The sequence below is a fragment of the Leucopleurus acutus genome, assembly GCF_964270905.1.
Source record: "Leucopleurus acutus genome assembly, chromosome: 9".
Classification (NCBI taxonomy): Eukaryota; Metazoa; Chordata; class Mammalia; order Artiodactyla; family Delphinidae; genus Leucopleurus; species Leucopleurus acutus.
The window spans coordinates 93,008,231-93,024,980 of NC_139144.1; the positions used below are offsets into that span (position 1 = coordinate 93,008,231).

The following is a 16,750-nucleotide window of genomic DNA, read 5'->3' on the forward strand; positions in this document are numbered from 1 at the left end:
ATCCCTCCACATCCTCCTCTCTCCACCCTGTCCCTGTGGAATTCTTAAGCTCGCTCCCTCCTCCGTTCTCTTTTCAACCCTCCCAATGCCCAAATTCCAGTTTTTCATAAAGGAAAGCAGCGTGTCGTGTATTTGAGAGAAGAAGTCCCAAAGAAGATGCGGGAAGAGAAAAGTTCAAGCCTCCTGTGGCTTTTCAGAAATAACCACAGGTCCCGTGCCCCCCAGCCCCTCAGCCTGGATTTAAAAGAGCTCTGAGAAGAGAACTTGGTTGCTGAATGCGGTGTCTGGGAGAATGACTAATCTCTCACGACTCCCGTTCAGAGGGCGGCGTGCTCCTGATTGCGGACCCCACTGCTCAGCGTCAATAAACGGTGGAGAAGAGGGCAAAGCAGAGGGGAGAGAGGGGCTCCCTGGAGTACGGATGCAGAAAGCAAACAAGCGGTATCAGTCATGAGCCTTGAAAAAGGCCCACTGATTTCTCAGGACCCTTGTCGGTAAAGGCATCTTTACAGGCAGGTCTTTGAACAGTTTTTAGGATTTATATAATATGAAGACATAAAATTTTCAAAACTAAAACTTCAAGAGGTTTGCAGCAACTGAGATTATTAGGAGGGGCATCTCTTGACCTGTGGCACAGTGGAGAATTTGTATTCATTTATTTTTTTATTTACATGAATTCAAACTGATCAGACCCACCCAGTCTGCAAACCTAATGCTAATTTACAAACAACGATGCCAGTCTGGTAGAAATCCCCGAATCCCAGCCTCACAGAGGCATCTTCGCAAAGGATATTTTCCATCAGATCAGAGGAATTTCAGAGTCATCATCATTATTAAATTGGGCAAGACTAGTCACTGAGCAGAGATCACATTAAGAAGATGATTACAGAGAAAGGGTCATGTTTTCTGTGTTCCTGTCCCCGACTTCAAGAACACGATAACTTAAAAGAGTTTCTGTAATTGAAATGAGATGAATAGTTCTGCAAAGATAGTTTCCAATTCTAAATGCACAGGTTTATAAAATTCTATCAGCAACTAAAGATATTAAAACAAATGACAACAGAAATGGTTGAGCCAAAGTACTTAGCTCTTAAGGAACATGGAGAATTAGGCTGACAACGTCAAAAGATTTTACATCCGTGTTCCTGAATAACTAGAGATAATGAGGTTGATGTTAAGAATGAAATTGACCATGCCTATCAGGTTGATAAATACTAATTTTAGTAAAAATCAACTGCAATTCAGTTTCTATTATTTGGCTGCAGTACTAAAAGGTTAAAAATTGCCACCCATCAATATACAGTGATCCTTGGGATGTAGGTCATAGTAAGACTTTATTTTCAAACAGAAGAGATGGATTTTGCTTCATGGTCTCCAGTCTTTCCCCCCATGTATCTACTGGCCAACTGGAGACCCTGGTGAGGCAGACGCAAGTGACCATGAGAACTGTTTGCCTGTGAGTGACGTTGAGGTGATTACAAAAATCTCAGGTGTTTTCTCATTAGTATAAATATTAAACCACCTAATTTACAAAAGCTAACCCCCCAAATTAGAAAACTAAGCTTCCCCCTACCCCAGGTTCCTAACAAATTCCTTGTGTCCTTCAGTTTTGACGCAGAGAGCTGTATCACATTATTCACTCTTTGCAAAAGACACCTGGGATCAAAAAGAAACTAGTTTAGTATTGGAATGTCAGGCTTTGATCGGAGCACTAAGAGATTTGCCAGCTGCATTTCATGCCAGAAAGAATGCGTGTGGACTGATCTATGGCTGAGGTTAGAAACTCCAAGTCTTATGAGCTTGAGTTACAGGGGCTTTTAAAGACCGTCTTAAGGGAGTAGAAAGAGAAGTTGGCGGGGGCGGGGGGGGGGGGCGGCTGAAAATCCTTGGTGTTAGAGCTAGATCATCTCAGGCCTCATCATTCAAGTCCCTGGGGAGACCCAGCTGAGAAGAGGATTTTTGGTTTTGTTTTTAGTGTGATTGTGTCCCAGATATTGCATGGGACATACTTAATGCTTAAAAAAAAAGTTATTGTTGTCTTGTATTTTTATTTGCTAAATATTGCAGCCTCGGCTTAGGACCCTGAACCAAAGGGAAATATAAAAGCAGAGCTCCAGGGAATTCCAAGTGAGTCAGTAGTTCAGGATATTGAGAAGGGAGGGTCATCATTTTCAACTGAAGAAGACAGAGTAAGGGAGCGGGGTAGATTAACTACGGCCATTAATTATAAAGCAGAGGGGTCTATTTCCCCACCCCTTGAGTTGGGGCTGGCTCTGTGACTTGTTTTAGCTGGCCGAATGCCACAGAGATGAGGCAGACTTCCCCAGCCTGGCCTCAGAATGTCTGGAAGCTTCCATCCTCACCCTCCAGGAACCCGAGGACCATCATGCTATGCAGAAGCCTGGGATGAAGGTCCAGGTGTAGAGAAAGGCTCAGGTGTCCCAGCCGTCTCAGCTGAGAGCCCCGAACATGTGAGAGTCCATCTTAAATACAGACTCAGTCAAAACGGCAGCTCCCTGCAGCCTCATAGGTAAGACCAAGTGAGATACCAGCAGATCACTGAAGCAGAGCGGATCGCAGAACCAGAGAAGGGAATGCTTGTTCTTCAGGAGAGGTAGAGAGGGGAGGAGAGAGAATTCCTAAGTTGGCTCATCACTCAAATAGACAGCCAGTGTCTCACCTAACTCTAGAGTGGTATGCGGGTATGCGGGCAAACAATCTCATCGGGTAAAGGGCAAACTCAGAGGGAAGGATGGAGAATGATCAAGACGACAGCCACCAGCAGTACTTGCACCTGAGCTAGAGGCAAACAAAGTGACAGCATATATCTAAAGTTCACCTGAACTTTGTACAGTGGACATCCTGAGATCTTTTCTATTAAGAGAAAAATAACCATGGAAGCTTTGTGACCTTTATGCACTGTCTGTGGGGCTGGGTTCTAATATTTGGTTCTGCCTGTCACAAGCTTTTGGAAGAGTCACTATAAGGAAGAGGAAACACCTATGATGTGTGTTGTTGGGGGCGGGGGGGGGGGTGTGTGTGGGAGAGGCAAGCAGAATTGACGCCACCAATGCTTTCGCAAGTCTTACCCAAAGAGGAATGCTTTAATTGCCGGGGGCAGAATGGTCAGGTGAGTAGGAGGCAGAATGTGCACACCCCAGACACAGCACCGGAAATACATCTAGGCTTTCCCGGGCAGACAGGCTTGGGATTATCCAACCTAGCCTACCAGGGGGAAAGAAAGCCTCTAATGACGACCATCCTACTTTAACTCCCTTTTCCTCTTCCTGAACCACTCTTTCCACCGTAATTCAGGCCAAGGGTTCAAGCAAACGCTCCGTGGTGAGAAGGTACTGAAGACAAAGCAAGGTGAGTCTAATGTGACTGACAGTCTAATACTTACCTTACAAGGTCCTCGTAAAGATTAAATGATAGGATGTGCTCAGTATAAGCACATGGCATACAACCCGTGCTTGAGAAATGGTAGCTATGTTATCTATTTGTGGCTTTACAATAGGACTTAAGGCATCTACATACAACTGCCTTAAATTTTATGATGCATATGCTTATATATTTTTTTAGCCTGCAACTGCTTGGTAACAATGACTGTAGTTTTTGTGTGTGTGCTGGTCTATAACAGGTAGTTCCTGTGAAGTACTCCACAAATATGTGATGAATGAATGGAATAAGACATGTTTGCTGAATTGCATAAAAAGAGGAATAAAAAGGAATGTGAATCAGACATAGAAAACAAACTTATGGTTACCAAAGGGGGAAGGGCAGGGGAGGGATCCATTGGGAGTTTGGGATTAATAGATATACACTACTGTATATAAAATAGATAAACAATAAGGACCTGCTGTATAGCACAGGGAACTATACTCTATCTTGTAATACCTATAACAGAAAAGAATCTGAAAAAGACTAGATATGTGTTTATATGTATAAATGAATCACTTTGCTGTACACCTGAAACGAACACATTGTAAATCAACTATACCTCAATTTAAAAAAAGGGAATGTGAATGTGAATGTGCTTACTGTTTACAACCTAAATATGATACAGTGAGGGTAGGCCACAGGCTCAGTGCTGGGGCTCACAGAAAATCTTCCAGGATCTCTGTGTACCTGTATCTAGCAGAGCTAGAGACCCCTCAGAAACAGCCATACCAGGGAAATGCTTCCCCCTTCTTTCCTATTTTTCAGTCCTAGAAACACTATAAACGTGGGAAGCTGAAAGTATGGTCAACATTTGATATTCCTCTCATGTGTTCGTGCCTCTAAAGGACTATCAGAGGTACATGCTAAAGTACCTAATCTATAACACCAAATTACACACCCAGTTAGGACACCGTCCAGGAGGTGAACGTGGCCGGCCACAGAGGACATGAGAGTACCAGATGTTTTCAAAGAGAATAAAGTGTGACTTGAGTTGAAAAGATGAATGAGACTCAAACAGAAAAAAAAAAAAGGGGGGGGGGGTGGGGACTAGAAAGATGGAAAAAAATATGCTCATTACTCCTCAGAATGATCAGCTATAAATATGGATTAGGTACCTGGTCCCAACTAGTTAGCTTCCCAGAACATAAAAGCTCTTCCCCAAACAGTAAAGCACGCTATGCCCAGGCCACATGTGGTTTGTCTTCTAGTTTTTAATTAATCAGCCCCCAGATACCCTGCAAAGGCCTTGATATGAAAATTATTTCTGTTAATGGCTTGGTTAAGGTGACCTACACGTGTAAGGGATCTGGAATCCCAGCTCCCTCAAATAAGCAAGGAGAGTCAGCTAAAGTTGGAGAATATTTCTACCATTCTGAGGACAGCCTGGATGAAAGTCAACTTAGAAAACTCAGTCTATTTCATAGATAAATGATTCTTGGTTCGCTGTGCCTACTCACCGTGGTCAAGGATATACTTCACAATCTCCCCGTTGCCGGTTTTAGCTGCGTAGTGAAGGAGTGAACAGTGGTCTGGTCCCTGAATTAGCAGGCTGCCTCCATTTTTATAGCTTTCTATTAGCTGAAAAAGAGACATAGGAAAAGCAGCTCAGGCACAGTCCAGAACAAGGGAAACAGCTAACCGGTGATAAAATCAAACTAATGTAACAAACCACAAATGTCTCCATCCTCAGAGGACACAGAGAAAAGTCAAAGAGATGAAGTAACCATTCCTGGGTTGTGTTATCACTTAAATAGATGGCCAGTGTCTCAGCTAACTCCAGAGAGGGTATGTGGGCACTGAACAGCCTAAGGAAATGGAAACATGCTAAATTACTTGTTCCTTTTCTGTTTTTTGTCTTTAACTTTTCTGGGCACTGGTCTCTGTCTCAAGGGAGTAAAGGGTGGAGAGAAGAATAAAAGATTCCCTATGCTAGCTCAGCGTTCTCTTGAGTGAAAGAACAATTAAGTCTATAGGCAGGAATAGCTTGATGTCTGGTAGCTAAGCTCCTTCCCCGTCCTTTAGTTTTTTCTCCAATCTCTCATGAGCCTAGCTACCGAGTACAGAAGCTGCTCCCCATCTTCCTGCATGCGCTCACAACACATATGCACACGGCAGACACAGGCACACCCATGTATGTCTCCTTCCTTCATCCGGATCTGCAGTCCAGCCTGCATGCCTTCTGCCCAACGTGTACCCAACAAGGCTTGAGATGACCCACGGGATAAGAACCAGAAGGGTTCAGAGAATGTAGCGGTAGAAACCTAGAAGACTTCAAACATGAGAACAGCCTGGAGAAATCAGATACTGCAGCCTGGGAATTAGGTGGCTAAATTTGTGAAATACTGAACATTATAGAAAGTGTAACTGGATCTCCGTTCTCTACACTGCAGTATATCAGAACAAGAAGAGCCTTTCTGGAGCTTCTAAAAGGTAGTTTTAGGATAAATAAGAATCAGATAACTCGGCAGGATATAAGCAAAAGGAACGTGTCTTCCACCAAGAAGTTAGATGGCACATTGTAAAAAATCAAACAACTCACAAGGTTGAAGAGTAAACTCACGGTTCACGCGTTCACTCCAAATCACAGAACCGCCATGTGCCAGATGCCAGTGAAACAAAGATGAATACAACTCGGCCACTGGCCTCCAAGACCTTGCCGTCCACGGGGGAGACAGCTGTGTAAAGAATTGCACAGAGACGGAGAAGAACCTGAGGAGGGTAGCACAGGGCACTCGTAGGGGATGGAATAAAGTCAGGAAAGACTTCCTAGGAAATTGATCAAAAAGGAGTCGTTGAATGGAAGTAAGGAATATATGGGGTTTTCACGCCTAAACTGTGAAGCAAAGGAACAGGAAGAAGTAGCTAATTGTCTTCCACAAAAATCGAAGAGAATCCTGTTCTGTTCAACTGTCTTGTCTCACAATGACACTTCCATTCTTTGTGGGCAGATCCACAGAGGATTTGGGCTCAACAGAATAGCAGAGACCCAGTCCATCAGCTGCCCTGATGCTGCCTTTCAGTGGTGTTTATAGACACTGTGAATGTTAAGTTAGTCCACGGGCATTTTATGCAGCCCAGTGTATAGGAGCCACTCATGACAACCTTCACACAGGGATGATCCTGGGTTTTCTGTTCTCAGCTCACTGGTGCACTGCCACCCCCTGCTCCCCACCCAACCTCTCTCTCTCTCTCTATCGCTCTCCATCCCTTACACACACACACACACACACACACACACACGCAGTTTAATATTTAATATTTATTGTACTTTCTACATGGGATAGAAAAATGAAAGACGATAGAGAAGAAAAAAGAAAAGGGGGAAAAAGTACTTGGAAGGAAAAGAAAGAAAAGACAGAAAGAAAAGAATGAAAGAGAAAAACCCTAAGCCTTTATATTTGACCTCTCAGTAAATAAGGTGTTATTAAGTCATTTCTTAGTCATTTAGGAAATAATTACAACAGAGAATGAGATAAGACAGCCAGCTGAACATACTGATTTCCCATCTCTCAAATAATTCTCTACTAAGTACCAAAAAAAAGTGTGATAATACACCCAGGGACCTGGAAAATCTGTTGCCTAGACTGAAAGTATATACAAAATAAAATGAAAAGGTTTCAAATGTACAACAGTTTGCAAAATTTTCTGGTTTAGAAGCTCTGCAGGAGCTTCTGATTCCTGGGCAGGAATCAGGTCTTAACTCACGCCTCTCTTTCCCACAGAATCCACTCTAAGGCCCTACAGGGAGTATAGGATAGTATTGGTTTAATCCACTGCTGGGAAATGGCACTGAACGCATAGGCGCCCACACTGCTTAGACAGCACTTTCCTCTTGTGGGTAACAATTCCTAGTAACGCTATGATCTGGACAGTGGCACAGGCACCACTCCCAGGATTATGTGTCTAAAGACGGCAGTTTATCAAGATGCTGGCAACCTTCTCACCATTTGTCTTCTGCTAGTAACCTGTTAAAAATGTGGCACAGAGATTTTGCAGTTTATTCAACAGATGTGCGTCAGAAGAACTTGTATGCAAGGGCAGTGCTTCTCAGCTTTCTTTTAAGGCTTCTGGTTTCTCCATATGCAGTGGCACCATACTCCACGAGTAAGGCAGAGCCTCTGCCCAGGGGCAGCTGTCGATATTACAGAACAGATCAACGCCAGTGTGCGTTATACAGGGACATGTGGGCAGTCCAAGTCCTGACGCCTGAAAATAACTTGGGGCCAAATACAGCTTTTAGGGTATTCATAGATTAAATTATATTTTATAACAAATATTTGCCTCCCCACTATGTTTAGCTACTAAAGAAACACAGATTAACATTATATTAATAAAACAGCTATCATTTTAGGGTCCCTGCTATGTAACAGGAACAGTCTTCAGAGCTTTACATGAATTTTACATTCAATCCTCACAATAAAGCACAGAGAGGGGCAATGTGATTCCATTTTACAGATGAAGAAACTGAGGCACAGAGAGAATTAGGTAATTACACAAAGTCACGTATACGGTGAATGGCAGAGCCAAGATCTGAACCCACGCAGTCTGACTTCGGAATTCGCATTCACTCTAGAGGCAAGCAGTGACCACCTCCTTCCCTCTGAACTTCCCTCTGAGCTAAATTCGTCAGAAAACATGAGCACAAATCAAAATACTCGAGGCAGATCAGAGCATCTTCTTCTGATTCACTGTGATCCCCGAAGTTCAAAACTGTAATAATGTCGCAAGATGTAGGCTCTTGCCTAGAGAATGTATTTCTGGGTATTGTCCAGGTTATTCCTACAGATGCATTCATTTAAAGACCTATCTAAAAAGAAATCTTTTAACTTCAAATTTCAGAGAGGAGGAATTCCAAGCACGGTGAGGACCGCCTCCTGGGGACATGCATCGGTTGTATCTAGTCAAGGCAAATAGCGCAGTGCCTTTGCACAGACCCTTTGCTATTAGGAGATGTAGAGATGCTGTGAAGACCCCTCTCATCCTCTCTTCTCAGTCCTCAAAAAGAGCATCCTTCCTCCTCCTAACCAGCTAGTACCAGGGGGATGAGAAACGATATACGGGATCATGAAAATTTGGTGAGAAATGATGTTGATTTAAAGTTCTTAAAAGAATCACCAAAAGTTCTGGTAGCAAGATATCTTACCTTCATAAGATCACCAGCTATTACTGCCTGCAAAATTGCTGTGGAAGACAAAAGAGAGATGTCCCATTAGTAGAAGACCCTCTCATTAAAATATTATAAAGGGCTGGATCCGTATTTTGGAGACACAGTCTACATTTGGGGCAGGAACCAGGGGAGGACAAACATGCCAAAGGGTGAATCTGGGGACAGACTAAGGCCTTCCCTTTAGCCCTTGCCTACCTGGGCACTCGTCTCATTCATCATTCTAGAGCCTACCTGAGCCCTCTCCAGCCCAGGTCCAGAAAAGAGAACATGAAATTTAGAGTCACACATATTGGATTCAAATCTTAGCCCTGACCCTTACAGGCTGTGGAATACTGGGCGAGTTATTTAACCCCTCTGAGCCTCAGTTTCCACATCTGTAAAACAACAGCAAGTCTCAATTGTATAGGATCCTTCAAAGGATTAATCCAATCATCTAAAGGTTCTTAACTCATCCACTCATGCAAAGTAGGTGCCTAATCATGACTGTCTCTGGTCCCTTCTTTCTAGTTCCCTCTACTTCGTCCTTCTGGGGTTCAAAAATCACTAGTAATTTTGTTTGTGTGTTTTATAATTATAGATAAATACCTACTGCTATGGAAAGAAGGACAAGAGACAGTAAAGAAGAAACACATATTTTGATTATGTTCTGAGGAAAATAACCGTATATTTAGCATAAAATTCATTGGTGATTCTTATAGAGAGAACTCTAGAAGTCCTAGGTAACCTAAACTAATTGTAAGACTATGTAGCCGAGGGGAAAAAAATATAAGTACCTGTGCCTGTCATGTGGGGTGTAGAAGAGGAATGAGAAAATATAACTGATAAAAGGGGGAAAGAATACATGAGTGTCTAATGACAATTATGGTTCCTAAAGGGAACATGTGTATTAGGTCGAAAATGGTCCCTTTAGAAGAATAAATACTTAGATTCTAAAACTGCTCAAAAAAAAGGATTCTTTTAAGGCTTTGAAGTCACCAAAAAAATTAGAAGATTTAAAATTTATTTTTCAAGTGTCACTTTACTCTTCTTGTTTCAGAGTCTCTCACATAGAGTTAGCCAAAAATGTAGTATCAGGTATCAAAGTACATGGAGCCCTTGACCGTCACTGAACAAAGCCCTTGAAGCATTTATGATGAGCAGTTATGAGCCCTGGGTGACGAGAGGCGAAGGACCACAGGCATGTTAAACTCGTTCAATGGCCCAGGGCTGAGTGCCTTCCCTCAGACCAGACCAGAAGCCTTGAAAACCTGTGGAAATGATGAGGGTTCCTTGAGCACAGGGGAGGAAGAAGAATGCAGGAAGAATAGAGAAAAAGGAAGAGCGGGAAAGAGAGGGAAGAATGTTTCTTTTCCATAACAAGCTGTAAGCAATCTGCTTTCCTCACCTCCCTTTGGCTCCCAGCACAATGCTCTTTGTACGCTATCAACGCACACCAATCAGTTGTGGAACTGATTGAAAACAGAGCAAGCAGAAAAGGAGTGACAAGGCAATGGAGATAAAAATGACAGAAAGGGAATTAATAAAACGTCATGCATCCAAAGAAGCCAAGAAACGTGTCTCACTCCTCCTAGTATAGATGCGACACTGGCGTTCAGAGTGCAGTGACTCTCTCGGGGCACGGAGCCAACGGTGGCCCCACCAGCACCGTAGTGCAGGTCCCTGTGACCAGCCCCAGCCTCTGTCCAGTGCCCTCTGGGAGGTCGCCCTGTAGAAGCTCTACTAGGCTCTGTGAGGCTTACGGAAAATGGAAGAAAATAGTCTAAAGGTTATCAAGCTTATAGTGTTGTGGAAAAGGCACTGGATTGGAGTCTAATTCCAATCTCTATAATTTACTAGATATGTAAATTTAAGAAGTCATCCAAACTTTTTGAACCAATTTTCTTATGTAACGTAAGGTTAACAGCTGCCCCGCTTACCTCTCTGTAGTAAAGATGAAACCAAAAAAGTGCTTTATAAATAGGATAAGTTACGTTGACAGAAGGGGTAGAGTACTTTTGTGACTATACGTAAGTACATGAAAGAGACATACAAACACTTCAGAAGGAGCCTAGCAATGAGGGTAAGTTGGTGGTGGAGTCAAGCAGACACCTCTCTGTTCACAGGCCCCGTCAGAAGTGAGGCATGGATGAAGGAGCCAGTGGGATGGTTGGTGCTTCACCCCAAGATGTCAGCTGTACCTCAGAGGACAGGGAGGAAGAGGCAGGGGAAAGTATGAGCAGTTGCAGGTCTGGGAGAACGACTCCATCTGGGCTTTGATACTGTAGGATGTTCTCTTGACCGAGGTAGAGTATCCATTTAGGAAAGAAAGAAGGTTAGGGAAATTGCCTGAGAGGCAGCGAATGAAGAGCCTTGAAACTTACGTGCAGAAGTTCCTAACAAGGTAGAGCCTGCGTTTTCAAGACCGTGTTGGAACATTTCTCAAGTTTAAAAGAAATAGAAAAAAGAAAGAATAAAGGGGAGAGAAAAGAAAAGTGAATTCGCTAATTTAAAGCACCAGTGAATAAAATTTGGTGCCTATAAGCAAGAAATCAGGATGATAGCAAAAATTCCCCAGGATAAATACTATCGAAAGAGCCCTGAAAATAAATGAATGAATGAACAGATGAATGAATTAATGAGAGGCTGGAGGAAAACTTATGCTAGCTGCAGAGTTCAAAGGATTGTTGGAGGAGGTGAAATTTAAGGTGACTCTTCCACAATAAGTGGATTTAATTCGCAAAGAAGATTTGGAAAATCCTTAAAACATGAAGGGAAGATATGAGCAAGGACTTGGAAGTTAAGAGTCATGTTGTCTGAGGCGCCCTGGGAAGAATTCTGCATTATCACACCTGAGGCTGGGTTGTCTTAGGTCATAACTGTAGAGTTCCTAAGGGACTGCTCCAGGGAGCACGCTATGTCAAGAGAAGGAACCTGGATTTTCATCCCAAGAGTAATGAGAAGCTATGGAGGCATTAAAAGTAAATTGAGGATCGTATATATGTCCTGACACATGCCAGTTTGATTCCGCCCCTTCCCTCCCGCGAACAGCTCAATTGCTCCGGATTACCCCCATTACAGTGGCTTTCCATTGCTACCTCAGACTCACTCAAAAGCATTTTTATTTATGTCTTTTGGTTTCCTACAGCCTCCCAAGTTAAAGTCCCCATGAACAGATAGAAGAGCATATAGAAGAATCATAACCACAAATAATTTCCAATTGTACTGGAGACAGAAAACATGAATATTTATTTTTAAGTCAAGCAGTATACTCAAGGGTAGCTATTATGCAAGCATTATTAGGCACAAGGCCCTCTTCTCTCCTGATTAATGTCTTTCCCTCCTGAACACTGTTGTTTAAGATTTGCTCTGCATAAACAGAGCCTGAATCCATTAGTATTCAACCCCAGATAATAACCTTCTGAAAGAGCAAGCTTAAAACCAAATAATGAGTTGTTATGATTACAGTATTATTCTTTATTATCTCTTCAGCTCTGAGCCTGCCTTCTTGCCTTTTCCAAAACTCCTTCATAACTGAGGCAACAATGCTTCCAAATTCAAAAGAACAAGGGAAGTCAAATGGCCAATGGGACACAAGGGTTACTGAGTAGGTGGATACTAAGTTTCCCAGACAATTAAATCACATAAACTTAGACAGTCAGACAGGAAAGTAAGAGGGTAGAGAACTGAAAAGTTTGTCAGTTTTAGAGTTTAGAAGTTGAATCATTAGTTCGCAAGAAATGGTTTATTTTTCCTTCAGCGCTGTGCCTTCCAATCAATTGCTAAACAGTAAACATCCTGAGAGACAAAGCTGGAACTGAAAAGTCAGGACTACCAGGAAGGAATCACTGTCTTCCTTCTCACAGCCTCTCTCCTAGGCCTGGACTCCCAAAAGCCCGGACATCCTTAGCCATCGGTGCACAGAAGGGAAAAAATGACTCCTATCACCTGGAATCACGATGGGGAGAACACAGTCCAAGGGCCCACTGGTTGGCTCGCCTGCTTCTGCCGTGCCAGGCCCTGTTCAAGGCTGACCGTACAAAACATACTCCATCCTCTCAGAGAGCTGATATTTTGGCAAGAAATCCAAATTAGGAAGGAATATATTTTAATTGAGTCTAGAATCATACTGCCTGAGTTTAAGTCTTGTGAGTACCATTAACTAGCTATAACCTTGGGCAATTACCCAAGCTTCAGCTCTCTCATTAGGAAAATGAAGATAAAATCAGTTCTTTTGAGTCTGCCTTGCAAGTAAGGTCAAGAAACAGCGACTCTGACCACTGTGGTCTTCTGTGTAGAACACCATGGAATACTGATGTTTTTAACACCATTACACAGAAATGAATCACTTTCTTCTATGAAATGAGAAGTTTAGACTAAGGTCAACTGTGGCTCTAGAACATGGCATATGACTACTTCCAAAGGGATGGTTTAAGGTTGTGAAGTTTGCTTTGCAGACAAAAATATTTGTAAATAAAAAAGAACTTGGCAAAGCCACGTGTATGTTTATAAATCTCAATAAATCAACCAAAATAACTACGCTGTATATAGAGTCACAAGCCTGAGCATTTATGTCTATTTAAAATTTTTAATCTTTCATGTTCAGCTATTTTTCAGTTTTAAAATTAATATTCTGTTGCTGAATTGTCACTTGCCAATGATGGCAGTCATGTAAATCTTTTGTTTTTTACTTGTGGAAGAAAAAATTAAATGTAACAACAAAAACTGTTGAACAAAGAATGGCTTGTGGAGGCCTAGGCGGTAAAAATCAGTTGATTCATCGAGAATCATAAATACACGTCTGGCTTTGCCAAGTTCCGCATACTTTTTACTCCTAAATATTTACATCTGCAAAGCCAAGAATCACAGCATAAAACTAATGCTTCAGAAGCCATATTCCACATTGCAGAGCTCTATTTGGCCTTAGTCTAACCCTCTCATTTCATAGATAAGGAAAATGGGGCTTGAGAAGTAAATTGACTCTTCCAAGGTCACACAGATAGTTAGCAATCCAGCTGAGAGACAGAAGGGCGCTTGTCTCTTTTATTTTTATTATTTCTTTTATATTTTCTTTTATTATTTCTGACTCTTAGGTCAGAGTTCCTTCCACCATGCTGTTTCTTCTTTAACTTGGAGCAAGGTAAGCAAAAATTAAAACCACCCCAAATAAAAGGTTCATGAATGCATCACATAGAAAATAAAGTCAATTTATGGCTTTAGGCTGCAACTCTTTTTATGCCAAAGCAGACACTGAAAAACAAGCATCCCTACGGCGAATGTCATGTTCACAATTCCCTTGATCTGATCACGACAGGTGTCTTCACACTTTTCCTTAATTACTTACTGCTCAGCCGCCAGAGAGTCTGCACTGTCAGATGCCCAAAAGCTCACTTCTCTGAGACACATGTTTCTGCATAGCTTTTCCTGCATTTTCCTTATCAGCAGCATTCTGTCCAATTTTTCTGCTTTGTGAGCAGCAAGCCCTGGTACATGAGCAACAAACTGGGAAGGCTTAGCCCCCAAAACGGAATTTAATACCACCGTGAACCACAGCGAAGGTAATCTAACACACATTTAATGGATAGCTATCGTGAATTATGCTAATAAGGCATAAAGGAGGAAGCAGCTCCTGAAAATGACTGATAATTGCTATTATTTTACATAGTCATACGGAACAAACCCAAGACGAGGTGAAAGAAAGGAGGAACTGGATATCTCTAAAGACCTCTGCATTTGAATCTAGGCCTCAAGGAAGTTTTGACAATTGATAATAAGATGCATGCCAAGTTCTTTGCTAATAATGGCTAGAATACTAAGGGTTCTTAATAATATATTAGAACTCAAGATTATTCTTATAATGACACATAAACCTGTATCAGTTCCCTATTACTGCATAGCAAACCATCCCAACATGCAGTGGCTCTAACACGGCAATTATGTATTTTGTTCAAAAGCTGATATTTGGGCTGGGTTAAGCAGAGATATCTGCTCTATCTGGCATCAGCTGGGGCAGCTTCACTGAAAGCTCCAAGCGCCACTTCACAGATCACACGCACAACTGGTAGCTGGGAGCTCTGCTCGCGCGGGCTTCCTTGGGTTGCTTGGGCTTCCTCCTGAAATGCTGACTGTTTCAAAAGCAACCATTCCAAGGGAGCCCAGTGGAAGTCACCTTGCCTTGGAAATCACACAGCGTCACGTCTGCTCTGCCTCAGGCTTAAGTTCGCCCATATTCAAGGAAAGGAGCCACATACCTCATAGCTCGATGAGAAGAACGTCAAAGTCCTGCTGCAAGAAGAATATGTGGGATGGGAGATGCCGCTGTGGCTGTTTTTGGAAAACACAAGCCGTCACATCCCACACTTGCATCGTGATGTGCGTGGAGTCAGTGGGTTGGTGCTGACTTTCAGTTAGGGTTGGGAACTGACCAAGAACAGTAGCTTCTGTCACCTGTGTGATCTATGGGAGTGTACCTGCACACAGTGTCATCTGTTTGACATCATGAGTATCTCGGCAGATAAATAAGAAAAGGTGGAAGACTACTTATCAGAAGGACCAGCTTTTTGGAGCGGGAAGTGCAAGGCAAGTAGAAGACTCTGCAGACAACAAACGCTGGTTGAACTGAATTAGGAATTCTGTGTAAGGTGTGCTCTCTTTAATCATCAGATGTGAGAAGAGACTGCCCCTCCTCTTCTTCTTCTCCAGTCAGGCAAACACTCACAGAACTCTAGTCCTATATTCCTCACGCTCTGCCGACTGGCGTCTCCTCCACTGCTGAAATATCGAATGGAGGGTTACAGAGCACACACCTCACATAGTTTGCCATCTTATCATCTCATCGTCATTGGGATTAACCCATCAGTGGCATCTAAGGGCCATTAAATGCTACAGTGGTCTAATACTCAAATACCACCTGTGCCAAATCCCTCTTAGCATGTGCAACCAGAGACGGAAGACATAAATAGGTTTTGTGTGTCTCTAATGACAGAGTTAATCCTCAAATTCAATTAGTCCCTGCTAATTGAATTCATGAATGTATATGGGTTCTCTCCATCTGCTACAGCCATCTTTTTGAAGCTGCTATTAGCATGGAAGAGGTTTCCTGTTTGGAGAAAAAATAAACAGCCCCCATCCAGTGTTCCCTCCTGGCAGAAAACGTGCACCTTGCTGCCAGAGGACCAGGACGTGCTCCCTTCAGAGACAGTCAGTTCCATCTCCCTTATACAGCACTGGAATGACCTATAAACAGTGCGGGAACCAGATGTCTCTCCCAAACATCCCACTTGTTTATCTCTTGTTGTGAAATTGTTCTCTGGTTGGTTTACATGTTTAAGTCCCATCTCTGCCATTAAGCCACAAGCACAGGGACTGTGTTTTTCATTTTTTTCCTCTTTGTTTTAGCCATACTCCACCTTTCAATGAAAACTCTATAGTACAGGAAATATATGAAGTGCTTACTAACTACCTGGTGGACACTTATGGTCTGGTGATTCAGCTGGCTATCATTTCAATATTCTTCAAACTCTGGGTCAAGGAAGACGTTCTGAGGAACAGAAGAAAGTCTACTTTACTGGCCCCTGCTACACCTGGCAGTAAATTTTGGAGCTGAAAATAGTTCCATATCTTTTTAAGGTATATAGTGGTGTTTATTAGAGGCAGTGACACACCATTGTAAGTATCTCAATAAACCAGAAATGGTTACATTATGGGTCAGATGAGAGCCTTATACTAAGCAACGATGCATGTTACTTCCTAGGACATTGGTAGTAAGCCTTGGCTCACTGTTAAAACAAATGTCATAGGTTAATTAATCTGCTTTGGGCATTGGGTTAGAGAAGACAAGTTCCCAAGTTAAGGGGCCAATTGGGTTCATACTCTTCTGCAGTCACAACATGTTACTTTCCACCAACTGTGAAAATATGTGCTAACACTAGTCACTGGGGGACCAGAGAAGTTCTTGAAAATACCTTTTTGACAGTCTATACAGTTCAAAATTAATGTTTTCTCTAGTGATGACAGATTAATATCATTTTTGGATGAAGTGGTTCGACACACTTTTTTTATGTAGTACCATCTTCTAAAGGAATATCCAATTATTCCCATAAGACTAGAAAACTATAAATTCATTTTTAGCATCAATATTATAGAATCCTATCAACTATTTTTGTT

At 42.3% G+C, this 16,750-nt stretch overlaps 1 protein-coding gene across 2 annotated transcripts in view; it reads right to left on the reverse strand.

The window, feature by feature from the left end:
- The window catches only part of DGKI (diacylglycerol kinase iota), a gene marked incomplete at its 5' end in the record, with an annotated part of 450,403 nt that overhangs the window by 14,911 nt on the left and 418,742 nt on the right, over window positions 1-16,750 (reverse strand). For both annotated transcript variants that reach the window (XM_082846809.1, XM_082846808.1), the window contains 2 exons: window positions 4,899-5,019; window positions 8,585-8,622. In XM_082846809.1, coding sequence (XP_082702935.1) covers window positions 4,899-5,019; window positions 8,585-8,622 — 159 coding nt within the window. The remainder of the gene's footprint in view (window positions 1-4,898; window positions 5,020-8,584; window positions 8,623-16,750) is intronic.